The sequence below is a fragment of the Callorhinus ursinus genome, unplaced genomic scaffold (genome assembly GCF_003265705.2).
Source record: "Callorhinus ursinus isolate GAN/ISIS: 27379988/994484 unplaced genomic scaffold, GSC_fseal_2.0 scaffold3, whole genome shotgun sequence".
Classification (NCBI taxonomy): Eukaryota; Metazoa; Chordata; class Mammalia; order Carnivora; family Otariidae; genus Callorhinus; species Callorhinus ursinus.
The window spans coordinates 92,555,870-92,569,489 of NW_027397065.1; the positions used below are offsets into that span (position 1 = coordinate 92,555,870).

The 13,620-nt window shown below is 59.7% G+C and overlaps 1 protein-coding gene across 1 annotated transcript in view; it reads left to right on the forward strand.

Moving 5' to 3' along the window:
* SLC6A3 (solute carrier family 6 member 3) overlaps nt 1-13,620 on the forward strand; it is a 37,918-nt gene that overhangs the window by 19,813 nt on the left and 4,485 nt on the right. Inside the window, exons 6-12 of the mRNA XM_025866695.2 lie at nt 2,521-2,624; nt 3,800-3,924; nt 6,870-6,982; nt 8,185-8,313; nt 8,951-9,050; nt 11,471-11,571; nt 13,134-13,301. Coding sequence (XP_025722480.1) covers nt 2,521-2,624; nt 3,800-3,924; nt 6,870-6,982; nt 8,185-8,313; nt 8,951-9,050; nt 11,471-11,571; nt 13,134-13,301 — 840 coding nt within the window. The remainder of the gene's footprint in view (nt 1-2,520; nt 2,625-3,799; nt 3,925-6,869; nt 6,983-8,184; nt 8,314-8,950; nt 9,051-11,470; nt 11,572-13,133; nt 13,302-13,620) is intronic.

A 13,620-nucleotide genomic window follows, 5' to 3' on the forward strand; every position in this document is an offset into this window, starting at 1 on the left:
AGATGGATGGATGGATGGACGGATGGATATATAGATGATGGATGGATAGATGATGGATGGATGGATGATGGATAGAGGGACAGATGGATGGATAGATGATGGATGGATATATGGATAGATGATGGATGGATGGACGAATGGATGGATGGATGGTTGGATAGATAGATGATATACAGATGAATAGATAGATGATAGATAGATGGATAGGTGAATGGATAGGTAGGTGATTGATGGACACATAGTTGATGGGTGACAGATAGATGATTAATATCTTGGACAAACCAGTGTATTCCATCCTCTCCAACCACCCTGTCAGCTCAGGGCTAGGAAAGGACATAGACCAGGACAGAGCAGGACTACAACCCCTGGGCTCAGGCAAGCCTGAGGTCCCATGGACAGGTCCATGTTGTCCCTAGTCCAGAGGGTGAAGCCATTCCTCGTCCTGCTGTGGGGTCTTGGCTGATCTTTGCATCGGCTCCTCTGGGCCTCCTCTGGATAGGGCAGGGACAGGAGCTCACTGGCTTGGTGGTCATCCTGGGATGTCCTCCTAGGGCTCCTCCTGGCCCAGGTGCTACCCATACTCCCACCCCCCCAGGCTCTTGATGGCCACACTCAGAGATCAAGTGGCCCTGGGCATCCTTCTCTGGGGCTTAGCAGTTGGGGCAGGTCCCACAGATGCCCCCAGGGACATAGTTGCAGGAGCTGGCCCTGATCCAGTTACGGGCTCCCCAGCACTATCCCAGGCTTGACCCTGACCCATCCCCCAAGGTTCAGTCCAGAGGGATCTGATGGAACTGCTGCAGGCAGGAGGCCTGGCCAGCATCCTCACTGGTCTAGAGCAGGTCAGGAGCAGAGGTTCTACATGGGGCCTGCCCCGCAAGCAGACAGGACAAAAGGGACCATCTGCTCCATCCCTTGCCATGTCCCTGGCACTGTGGACCCTGCACTGCTCTGACACAGAGACTGCCCTGCATCCTGGGTATCCATTTCTGGATCCCCCATCTGGACAAGGGGCTTCTCCATAGGGGTGAGCATCCTTGGATAGCATCCAGACCCTTATTCATTCATCTGCAGCTCTTGGGGTGGTTGACAGGTTGGGACAGGTCGAGGCTGGGGCAGACAGAGCTCCATCCTGGAAGAGCTCCCATTCCCGCAGGAGAGGAGAAGTCAGGTGCTAAAGGAAGGAAGGCAGTTCCACTTCGGCCCAGAGAGGCTGCCAGGGGGGTTCCAGAATGGGTCCTGCACTGGGTCCAGAGCTGGGTCCTCGGGGCGGCAGTGAGCAAAGGCCTGGACAGCCATCCAGGAGGCACATCCTGGAGGGGGAGTCACACGTGTGAAGGCTCAGGGGTGGGCACTGACCTGGAGAGGGCCGACACTAAGCAGGAAGCAGGAGTTCTCCCTGTGACCATGGCTCCTGCCTGCAGAGGCCCGGCCAAGTGAGCTAACTGATGACCAGCACAAGGGGGACAGCAGGGCAGAGGCCCCTTGGCCCACTCGCCACTCAGCTACTCAAGGCCGCATGCTGAGGCCTAGCCCGCTGCCTGGAACACACTGTCTCTGACACCAGGGTGATCCCAACACTCTGGGCATGCTGCCCAAAGGACAGACATCCTGCTGGTCTTGGAGCGTGGGCGGGGGGCCAGCTCCCAGCAGCCATAGGCTCCGGCCTCCTCTGCTGCATCCTGTCCAGCTCCCCTGTGAGGTCATACTCAGGCCAGCCACCCTGGGGCCCTTGGAGGTCGCCCTGTGTGCCCAGCCGATCTCTGGTGTCACTGCCTGAGGGTTCTCTCCTGCAGGCCCGCACCATAAACTGCCTGGTCACTCAGGGACAGCCCCCAGGGCCAACCAGCCCCCAGACCCCTCAGATGGCAGATGTGGTCCCCCTGGGAGATGCCCCCAGGGTGGGGTTCAGCCGCTTTCCACCCCCACCCAAGGCTGTGTAGGGGTGAGGCAGCGCCCACATCCTCAGGTGGTCTCCGTGTCACCCTGATGTGAACAGTTGTGTTTGACTTTTAAAATACCACGTTGGTGCAGTTAGCAGCCATGGGCTTTCACCTGGCACATGTGCACCAAGCGAGCACACACCGGTGTCTGGGCTTCACGGCCTTTCCACGGCTGCCGCTGTGTGCATACCGTGAGCCTGTGGCTTTAAACGCCGTGGGAAAGACAGCGGACATGAGTGGGCACGTCTGACCGAGCCATCAACGTCCGTTGCATCTTAATAAATTAACTACAAGTCTGGCCATGCGCACAGAGGTGCTGACGTTCCGAGGGAAATTGCAAATAAAGCACCAAGATACAGCCCTTCCGTGAGCTGTGCTCTGGGGCCAGGGACACGGCGGGTGTAACCACGAGACGGCTTTTGCCACTGATCATGTTGTCAATGCCACTGGCTCACTGATGACAATGTTGTGTTTCAATTCGACTCCGTTCCATGGAGCCCTTGCTGGCCCTGTGGTAGCTGGTCTCCCGGGTTCAATGCGCTCCCTGCAATTACCTCTCTTGTCTGGCTCTATGCAGGTGTGGATAGATGCTGCCACCCAGGTATGCTTCTCGCTGGGCATTGGGTTTGGGGTGCTAATTGCCTTCTCCAGCTACAATAAATTCACCAACAACTGCTACAGGTAAGTCCTGAGCACCTGTCCCCATCACGGGTTCTGCCAAATCACTGACTTCCAGAAATAACGTGTCCCCAGATACAGGGAGGGGGATATGCTGTGCTCACAGGGCCTCTGAGCCAAAATGGCTCTTTAGTGGAAATTAAAAGGCGGAAGCTACAGGCAATTTGGTTCTTGCTCTAAAGAAAGTACTGGAACAGATGAAGGTGTTCGCCACCTCCCAGAGTCCCCACTGATGGCCCCAGCCTCTGCCCCCTCGTCCATCCCCTGCCAGGCCCCAGCTGCCCCTGCCTCCCGGCACCCAGGGCCAGGCCTCCCCGAGGTGCTCAGGGCACCTGGCTCCAGAGCGGGCAGCGAAGTGCCAGAGCTGAGTGACCTGCAGCCACAGGTTGGACCCAAAATCCATCTAAAAACAAAAGCAAGTTCATCTGGGACCTGCTTTCTTTGACCCTTGTGGGCTTGTGTTTATTTTCTTCACATCATGAGGACAGAAAATGCAGTAAAAATACAAAGACAGCGTGCATAGCAAAGTGGCCACACACGCAGGTGGACAGCCCCTGCCTGAGCCCACCTGGGCCTCGCCGGGGTCGGGGCACTCAGCAAATGTCCTTCCACTCCAGTGCCCGGAGGGGCTGACCGCACCCTGCTCCCCCACCTCTCCTTCCCTCTGGCCCTCTGAGTTCTCAGCCTTCTAAGTGGGGTCCCCCATGCTCAGGGGGCCCCAGACCTGCCCCCTCAGAACTGCATTTCAACCAGCTCCCCCGCCAGGCTTCTAGACATCCTGCCAGACAGCCCCCTGCAGAACATGGGTGGGGACCCCGCTGGTTTACGTTTGCCCGCCCAGAGCCCCCACATTACAGGTGGGGGCTGTCTCACCTTCATACTGAGTCGTGAGCACCAGAAGCCCCTCGGTTCCTGGGCAGACACGCATGGCTGGTCACCACAGGGCCCGCCCGGGCCAAAGCCTGGACACAGCCAAAGCCTTAAAGCCACTCCGCTGGGGGTCCTGTCAGCCCGGGCACCAGCCTGTCTGTGGTGCAGCCCACGGGAGGGGTGGGGGTGCCCTTCTGCGAAAGCACCCCTCCAAAGCCCGCCTGCCCCCAGACGCAGCACATTAAGGACGAGGGTAGGAAGCTGCCCCTGCTTCAGGACATGGCTGGGACGTGTGTTTTGTTCCCCAGAGACGCGGTCATCACCACCTCCGTCAATTCCCTGACGAGCTTCTCCTCCGGCTTTGTGGTCTTCTCCTTCCTGGGGTACATGGCCCAGAAGCACAGCGTGCCCATCGGAGACGTGGCCAAGGACGGTGAGTCTCCCTAGGGCAGGCCCGGTGTCCCCACAGCTCTGCCCACCCCACAGCCCTGGCCACCCAAGCCTCCGAGTGTTTACCCCACACAATGGGAGGGAGACACTCGGGCCCTGCGTCCAGCTCACATGAGCCACACGTGTTCCAGAGCAGAGTACCCGTGGACGGGTCCCCGGGGCAGCGACACACCCACCACACCCCGCTGCTGCCCTGTCGGTCGCCAGCCCCCGACGGAGGCCCCAGGGCTGCAGGACAGGGTCTGGTTCCCCGTCTCGGGGTAAGCCTTCTCTTTGTTTACACTTTGGAAGGAGGCCCATGCAGCTCAGGGGTGGGAGCCCTGAGCGTTTCCAAGCCACACAGCCCCCAGGGCCGGAGAGCAAGGCCAGAGAGCAAGGCCGGAGAGAAGCCTGGTGCATTTGGGACATGAGCCGTTCATCGGCGCCAAAGCTTTTCCCTCCAAACACCCACTGATCACGACATGTGTAGGTGGGATTTGGGTAATAACCAGAGGAATCACGAAGTCTTGGGCACACAGGGACAACAGAGACCCTTGTTCCCAACCTGCTCACCCAGCTAGCCATGAACACCAGGTGTCTGCGTTCCAGGAAGTGGGCAGGTGGGAGTGGGCACAGGTGACCCAGGGAGCAGGCTGGGCCCCAGCAGGAGGCCAGGTGCAGGGGTGGGGTATGGAAGGGGCTGCTCGGTCCTGGTGTGTGGGTAGAAAGCCGTGGCACTCGGTCGGGCTGGGTCGCCAGGGTCTCCTGAGATGACTGCAGCCGCTCGCCTGCCGTCAGATCATCCTGGGGGTGAGCGAGGGGGGGTCTGTCCTCAGCCCTTCACTTTCTCTGAAAAGGCCCATCCTCTCCCAGGGCTGCTCCGCAGGCTCAGGAAAGCCCGTGAGGGTGTCCCTGACTCATCTCTTCCTGAGTCTTTTTATTCTTGAATGGGGGTAGGGACAGGGGAGCAGAGGACCCCCCACCCATGCCCGCAGCTCTCAGCCTCCATCCCATCCGATTCTTGCAGCGTTGAGCCTTCAGACCCCACTTTGGAAGTAAGAAGCAGAGGTCCGGCCCTCTGAGACTGGCAGGGAAAGCAGGGGCTGGGCATCTGGGCGTGTGTGCTTCCTAAGTCCACATCCTTGCCTCCAGGAAAAAAATCCAATAAAGGCAGGAGAATGGGAACATAAAGCAAATAAATACAGAGCAGTGAAATTTACTCACTGCTGCATTTATGCATTTCCCGTGCTTTTGCCCTTTTTTATGATAAATAGCAATAGCTTACAAAAACCTCTATTAACCCCTGGAAGTAGAGTGAATATCTTCTATGCATTTCCGTGACAAGCAAAGTAAATGTCATTTATAGCTCTAATTCTCAAGAAAACAGGATGAAATGTTAACTCAGGTACAGAACTGAAAGGCGAGGATATTGACATCACGTTCAACCAAGCTGACCGACCTCTACCTGGGTCTGTGGCTCATGGCATTTAGGCTCTAGAGCATCTCAAATGAGCCGCCCCTCAGCCCTGCAGTGGGGACTATGCCCCTTGCATGGGGGCAGGAATTGCAGAGAGCCCCGGCCTGAGCACGGGCCCCATGAGGACAGCTTGGCTGTGAAGCTCTGTTCTGTCCTCTACAAAGATCCGTCAGTGCCCAGACCCCGTCGGCTGGTGCCCGCCGTGGCCCTGCTGAGGACTGAGATTAGGGACGCCACGTCTTTGTGCGTAAAGGCTCAGGAGGCCATGTGAGTGAGTTAAGTAGGCCCATCTTTTAAAAGTGACCATGGAAATGATTAGTTTCCTGTGGGAATGTTTTTACTTTGGGGATCATCAAGGCCAAACTGCTACGAGTCTGGTTGAGTCCTGCACCATTTCCATCCCCACCTCCCTGCCTCTGTCTGAGCCCACGGCCTCCACGCCCACCCAGATTCCACAGCGGGGTGAGGGAGCAGGCATGCCTCCCAGCATGCATATCCTCCACACAGCAGCCCCACTCCTGGGATGTCCCGAAAGGGAATGATCCCAGGGGTGCTGCTATGTGAGCAGAAACTTGCCCCTTTCAAGCATTTGCTGAGCTGTAGTATTTCCATATTCGTTACGCGGTTTTTAAAGATCAGACACAGTTATTCATTGGCATGGAAAAATATTCATATATTGCTAAATGTACCACAGTGAGTGTAAGCATGCATGTGCGTGTGTGAGAGCATGTGTGTGAGAGCATGTGTGCATGTATGAGCATGGATGTGTGTGCACATGTGCATGTGTCAGCATGCATGTGTGTGTGTCAGCATGCATGTTGTGAGAGCATGAGTGCTGTGAGAGCATGTGTGCTGTGCGAGCATGTGTGCATGTATGAGCATGGATGTGTGTGTGTGTGCTTATGTCAGCATGCATGTATGCATGTGTGTCAGCATGCATGTGTGCATGTCTGCGTCAGCATGCATGTGTGCTGTGAGAGCATGTGTGCTGTGAGAGCACATGTGCATGTATGAGCATGGATGTGTGTGCGTGTGCATGAGCATGGGCACATGTGAGCATGTATGTGCGTGTGTGAGAGCATGCGTGTGGGGGTGCATGCGTGTGTCTGTGACGTGCACAGGAAAACAGACCAGGAGGCCTGACAGAGGTTGTCAGGGATGGCAGGCAGGCTGCTGGAGCCCCTCCCGCCCTCACCTGTGTTGGTACCACTCCCACTTCCTCTCCAGCCCCCACAGTCCCCCGCAGACCAGAAGGACCCAGAGGAACAAGGTGCGGGCCTCCGGCTGACGTCAGGTTTCCAAATTCTGGAGTCCTGGGCCAGGTGTCTGCTGAGTTCCCAGGAGAGAGGACTCTTGAGGGAGAACGGGGAAGGCGCTGGGAGGGATTTTGTCACCTTACCGCTGTGTTGGCCTCCCTGGGTGGGGGAATAGGGGAGCCGCAAGTCAGTGGCAACAGGAAGGTCTGTTTTCAGGGCCCGGGCTGATCTTCATCATCTACCCCGAGGCGCTGGCCACGCTCCCACTGTCCTCGGCCTGGGCCGTGATTTTCTTCGTCATGCTGCTCACCCTGGGGATCGACAGCGCCGTGAGTGACCTCAGCACCGCGCACACCGGGGGGCCCTCCCTGTGACAGCCGGGCTTCCTCACAGCCCTCACAGGGCGGGCAAACCCCAATGCCCCTGAAGGGTCTCCCAGAGTTCCTGTGCTACATAGAGCCCCGCGTGGCGGGAGGAGGGTCCCACAACTGCTTGAGACCCTTCCTGGGGTGGGGTGTTGGACCAACTCACCCCTTCTTTCACTTGGGCTTTCCAGCTGTGCCCTCTGCCCAAGTCACTACAGACCCGGACACACACATACAAGCCAGCAGCAGGATGCAGTGCAGGGAACGGGGTGAGGACCACCCAGAGCCAGGGTCGGTCCTTCCTGACTCATTGCTTTCCTTGACCCCAGAGCCCTCCAGGAGGGATGGATGCACCCGCAGAGCAGGGCAGCAAAGTCTCCAGCTGCAGCCCAGGCCCGGCCCACTCCATCTTTTGTGTGCAGCCCTGTGTGTGTGTGTGTGTGTGTGTGCACGTGGTCACATGTGCATGGATGTGAGTGCGTGCATGCGTGTGCACTAGGGAGGAGGCATGTGGGCCTGCTGCACTTACTCAGGCTCCTGTGTCCCCATTGCCTGCTCAGGACCAACAGCTGAGACCTCAGGGTCCCCATGAGTGGCCACCGGTGCCCTGTCCCCCAGAGCTTCCTGGAAAGTGCAGAGAACCCCAAATCCTGCCCCCGTGAATGTGGGTCACACGCTCTAGCCCCCAGCTGTCATCTCCCAGCCAGCCTGGTCAACGCCTGCTGGGTGACCACGGCCCTGGACCGCACATCTGGCGGGTATGAATCCCATGAACAGCAGGGCAAAGAGGGTCACCAAGTAGGCCAGGGTGCTTGGAGGACACCCCATCGTGACAACACTCAGAGTCAGGAAGGTTGTGCCCGTGGCCACACCGGGTCCTCCCCAAGAACAAAGTAGGGCTGTGCTGTGGGGAGACGTGTGTTTGGAGCAGTCAGGCAGGGCTGAGGCTTTGTGGCGATTTCAGCGGATGGTGCCACATGGGGCTGCAGAGTGGCTGAGCACATCCCCTCAGGGGACAGCGTGCACCCCTGGGTCCTCTTGCGTGCAGGGCACTCTGCAGCCCGGATGCTGTGCGGCCCCCACTCGTGTCCACGCCCCAGGTGCACGTCCGCTGGACGTGACGTAAATCGCGCCCCACCCCGCAGCGCCCGCTCTGTTGGCTGCAGATGGGCGGCATGGAGTCGGTGATCACCGGGCTCGTTGACGAGTTCCAGCTGCTGCGCAGACACCGGGAGCTCTTCACCCTCCTTGTCGTCCTGGCCACCTTCCTGCTCTCACTGTTCTGTGTCACCAACGTACGTAGCCACACTCGCTTTGCCTGGCGAGGCCTCACTAGCGCTCAGTGTCGGCAGCGTGGCTGGTGCTGTCTGAGAGCCCCAAACCATGACTTGCAGTGATATGCTAATGACATGCGGGTAGCCGTGGTCACATGTGGATTACGTGGTCGCACAGGGTAGCCATGGTCACGGTGGTAGCAGTGGTCCATGGGAAACAGTCTCAAGTTCCTGCAGCTCCTGGACAGCCCCCTTGGAAGCGCCTGCCCGTTGGATCTTCGGGGCTGGGGGCCAGGGGAGGCCTGATGGTGGGGAGCGGGGCCTGGGTCAGCTCCCCTCCCAAATTTGGCATTCGGCTGCTTTCACCTCTGATTGCACCTGGAGCGCCCCTGGGGGGGAGGGGGGGAGGAGAGAAGGGGAGGGGAGGGGAGGGGAGGGGAGAAGACAGGTCCTTGCCATTCCCGCACAAAAGGCACGTCCCTGAGAAGCTGTGCATGGACTGAATTTCAGGGACTCCAATCAGACTTCACAGATAGACTATGTCTGTAAACTGAATCCACAGGCCCGGTGTCTATTTGGGGAGAGTGTTTTTGTGGCTTCCTTGGGTGAGGCGTGCTGCGCCGGGCACCCCAATTTCAGCGGGCACCCCCTCTTCCAGGGCGGCATCTACGTCTTCACGCTGCTGGACCACTTTGCGGCCGGCACGTCCATCCTCTTCGGAGTGCTCGTCGAGGCCATCGGGGTGGCCTGGTTCTACGGTAAGGACGGAGCCCTCCTCCGGGGCCGGTGTGCGTCAGCAGGTGGCAGACCCAGCCGCGGTGCTGTCCCTGGATCGATGAGCACAGTTAGCCGGGGGGGCACCCCAAAATGCTTACTGTGGTCAGAACTGTTCAGTGTGGCCACCTGATCATACTGTGCTGATGTCCTCGTCGGTCATTACGAGAATGGCTTACGGCCCCGGCGGAGGTGAGGTCCCCTCAATCAGCTAAGAAGCAGGCCTCTTCCTCCCTGGGGACCGTGACCAGCACGGAGTTCATGAGGGGGGGGCTGATCGGTGTGTTTCACTGTCAGCTCCCCAAGCCGTCGCTGCTGACCAGTCAGCAGCTGGCTCCTGAGTTAGAGCTCCACACCCCCCAAGGCTGGGAGCCACTGGTGGGCAGGCAGCGCCCAGACGAGACCGGGCCCCCTGTAGCCACGGCTGGTGGCCCGCTGGGCCGCGTCGCAGGCGTTGTGACAGCCACGGGCACCCAAGCTGGAGAAGGCCCTGTCCTTTCCCCGGATGCTGACCTGGGCCAGCTGCCCACCTTGCCTGCTCTCCCGGAAGGAGAGAGTCCTGGCCAGGCTTCTCTGGGGCACTTAGCAGTGACAGCTCTGGGCATCAGGTGCACTCTCCCTGGCTGTGAGCTCCCGCCCAGAGCTAACGGTCTGCATGCTGCACCAGCCACCCTCCTGTGGAAGCCCTAGTGTCACGCAGCAGGCATGGCCTCTGCCTCGGGGCCATGGTCAGCGTGGCCCGAAGAAGCAGGTCGGCTTTGAGAGGCTACACCTGACAAATAGTTCATATTCCCAGAACGCTTTTTCAATTATATTTTCTTTTCTACAGAAAAGGGAAATAATCGAACTCTGTGCTTTCATTGGCACCTGGAATCAATACTTATCATTTAAAATTGGGCTGTCTCCCCCACCCCCAAATGAAACCCCACAGTGAAAGAGAGGAAGTGCCCCAAACGCACCCCTCGATCATGAGCTCAGTGCTGGTGAGGTGGGAGAGACGCTGGCAACCGCGTGCTCCCCAGAGCCTCAAAAGACAGAGTCCATGTTGCTTCTCCAAATGGCCATTCGCATCTCTAATCCCTACACACAGTCTGTGTTTCTTGGGAGATGTATCAGAGTGTGCCAGGCTCTCTGTGCACCAACGGTCCCTGTCAGTCTTTGAGCCAACAGCCCAGCGCCAGGAGGGGCCATGGGCTGACCTGACCACTCATGGGGCTGAGTCCAGAGGGGCCGAGGGGCTGGCCTTGGGTTCGCCCTTCTCCATTCCACTCTGCCCCTGGTCCATCTCCATGTCCAGGGTTCCGATGATGGGGCTGATTTGTGCAGAGGGAATTCTGAATTCCCGACATGTCCCCAACGTGAGGCCCATGAGACTCACCCCAGGCTCAGTGGACAAGCTGTGGTCGTCCCAGCAGAGGCCAGGCCAGACTCAGGGTGGGAGAAATCACTGTTGAGATCTCCTAGAGAAAGTGCCAGTTCACTAAGCTTTAGAAATAGCTTTCCTTAAGAAATAATGATTGTAAATATATCCTGGAATATTGTCCAGCCTTGAAAGGAAGGACATTCTGACACCTGCCACAGCACGGAGGAACCTTGAGGACATCCTGCTGAGTGAGATAAGCCAGTCATAATAGGACAAATCCCGTAGGATTGCACTCATGTGAGACAGAAAGTGACGGTGGGCGCCAGGGTCGGGGAGGCGGGAGAGGAGTTAGTGCTTCATGGGACGGAGCTTCAGTTTGGGGAGATGGAAAGTTCCAGCTGAACCATGCGATGCTGGTGAGTGTTGCACAGCGATGTGAATTAGCGTCTCCGAACGCCACACTTAAAAATGATTAAAATGGTAAAATTTATGTTATGTGTATTTTAGCACAATTTTTTAATTGTTATGTTAATCACCATACAGTACATCATCAGTTTTTGATGTGGTGATCCACGCTTCATTGTTTGCGTATAACACCCGCTGCTCCCTGCAGTACGTGCCCTCAATACCACAGTTTTTTTAAAGAAAAAAAGAAGTAGTTCAGGCCAAGGGGAGGCAGGACAGCCTAGGGCGAGGGAGGAAGAGAATGGGGAGGGCAGGCGAGCCGCCGGTGCCCCACACATGTCCCTCGGTGCACAGCACCCGTCACCCGATGTCACTGCAGTGAGCATCTGTGGGGACCCTGGCCAGCAGGAGCACCGGGAGGCCTGGGGGGGGCGCTGCAGGAGGTGGGGTGGGACCCGGGGCCGGGAGCACGTCGTCCTGACACCCCACTAGTGGGAAGTCTGAGTGGGGGGGAGCGCACGGTCCTGATCCCCGACTCACAGGAGGCCTGGGGGGGGGGCGCTGCAGGAGGTGGGGTGGGACCCGGGGCCGGGAACATGCCCTCCTGACCGGCCCGCTCGGCTCCCTCCACCACAGGCGTGAGGCAGTTCAGCGAGGACATCAAGCAGATGACCGGGCAGCGGCCCAGCCTGTACTGGAGGCTGTGCTGGAAGTTCGTCAGCCCCTGCTTTCTCCTGGTAAGGGCCCCGCGTGCACGCAACCGCCCACCCCGGCCCCAGGGCCCCTGTTGGCCGCATGCACCTGGGCTCTCACTCGCTCATGTGAGGCTGGGGAGGGGGCTCTCCCCTAAAATCTTCTGTGGTCTCCTGAAGGTGTCCCCCACCCTCTGGGCCCACTGAGAAACCTCACACGGGATCCACGGCGATACCCCCCTAGGCATCACAGCGCTGCCGTGGAGGGGAGGCCAGAGCCGGGCACGGCCACCAGCTGGCTCCCGCCCTGAGGACAGTCATGGGATGCAGACTTCCGGGGGAGGGGGGCACAAGGTGCAAAGGCCGAAGACAGGAGAGACTTAGATGCTGTCCCAGCATGGCCACCACGAGCACGTCCGGTAGCCGCCGGGCTCTTCTCATCGGGGCTGGGGGCTGCCAGCCCTGGCCCATGGGCCAAGTCCGCCGGTTCCAATAGAACAGGGCCACGCGGATCCCCGTACGACGGCCCACGGCTGCGTCCACCCTACAGCAGCCGGAGGAGCCGTCGTGTGGCCAAGACCCGATGGCTCACGGAGCCTGAGCTGTCCTGCCCCGTCTGCACAGGTGACCCCGGAGGCCATTCAAGGGCTGTCCGGGTCTGAGCGAGAGCCCCCCGAGCTCCTCACAGAGACGCACATCTCCCCGACCCCTGGCACGTCTGGAACGAACGCGCCTCCTGGGCCAACCCAGGGCTAGTGAGAGACAGAGACAGAGACGGAGAGACAGAGACAGAGACGGAGAGGCAGAGACAGAGACGGAGAGGCAGAGACAGAGACGGAGAGACAGAGACAGAGACAGAGAGACAGAGATAGAGACAGAGAGACAGAGATAGAGACGGAGAGGCAGAGACAGAGACGGAGAGACAGAGACAGAGACGGAGAGACAGAGACAGAGAGACGGAGAGGCAGAGACAGAGACAGAGGCAGAGACAGAGACGGAGAGACAGAGACAGAGACGGAGAGATAGAGACAGAGACGGAGAGACAGAGACAGAGACAGAGAGACGGAGAGGCAGAGACAGAGATGGAGAGGCAGAGACAGAGACGGAGAGACAGAGACAGAGAGACGGAGAGGCAGAGACGGAGACAGAGAGGGAGAGGCAGGCAGAGAGGCAGGGAGCAGGAGCCTGGTTGCGACAGAATCCGCAGTTTCTCCCTGAGCTGCGCCCAGAGGCTCAGAAGCCGCCGATCGCCCCCCGCCCCCCCCCCCCCCCCCGAGGCCCGCGTCTAGCATGTTCCTCTCGGCTGTGCTCAGAGGGCTGAGGGGGTCCGGTGTGCACGCTGGACAAGCCAGGCAGGGTCTCCCGGACCAGGCGCAGCGGTGAGGCTGCCCTGCATCCCACAGCGGGGTGCGCATCCCCCCGCCCCGCCCCCCGCCCCCCGCAGCGGGGCCTGGCTGAGCGGCACGCACGCGCAGCAGGCTGGCCGCCCGGGCCCCCAGAGCCGCCCTATGGCTGGGAGACCCTCCGGGTGAAACCCTCGCTCCCCCGCCCACCTCACGCCAGCTGCCCGCTGAGAGCCGCCGCCTGATCTCTGCCCTCGGTTTCAGTTTGTGGTTGTGGTGAGTATCGCGACCTTCAGGCCCCCGCACTACGGAGCCTACATCTTCCCCGAGTGGGCCAACGCGATGGGCTGGGCCATCGCCACGTCTTCCATGTCCATGGTGCCCATCTACGCAGCCTACAAGTTCTGCAGCCTGCCCGGCTCCCTGCGGGAGGTGCGTGCTTACACGGGCCCCTCGCCCTGCCCCGGCTGGGCCACCAACAGCAAGGTCGGGTGGGCGTCCACCTCCCAGGTCTGTCGCTGCCTGTTCATCTCTGACCCCCAGGGCCGGGGGGCGGGGGCGGCAGCCGCGGTGGCGGACTGGCCCGGGGCGCGTGCAAGAGGAAGCCGGCTGTGCCTGCGTGCGCGTCCGCGTGCCTGTGTATCGTGTGCGTGCGCGTACGTCCACCTGTGTGCGTGTACGCCTGCATGCGCGTCCGCGTGCCTTGTATCCGTGTGCGTGCGCGTACGTCCACCTGTGTGCGTGTACGCCT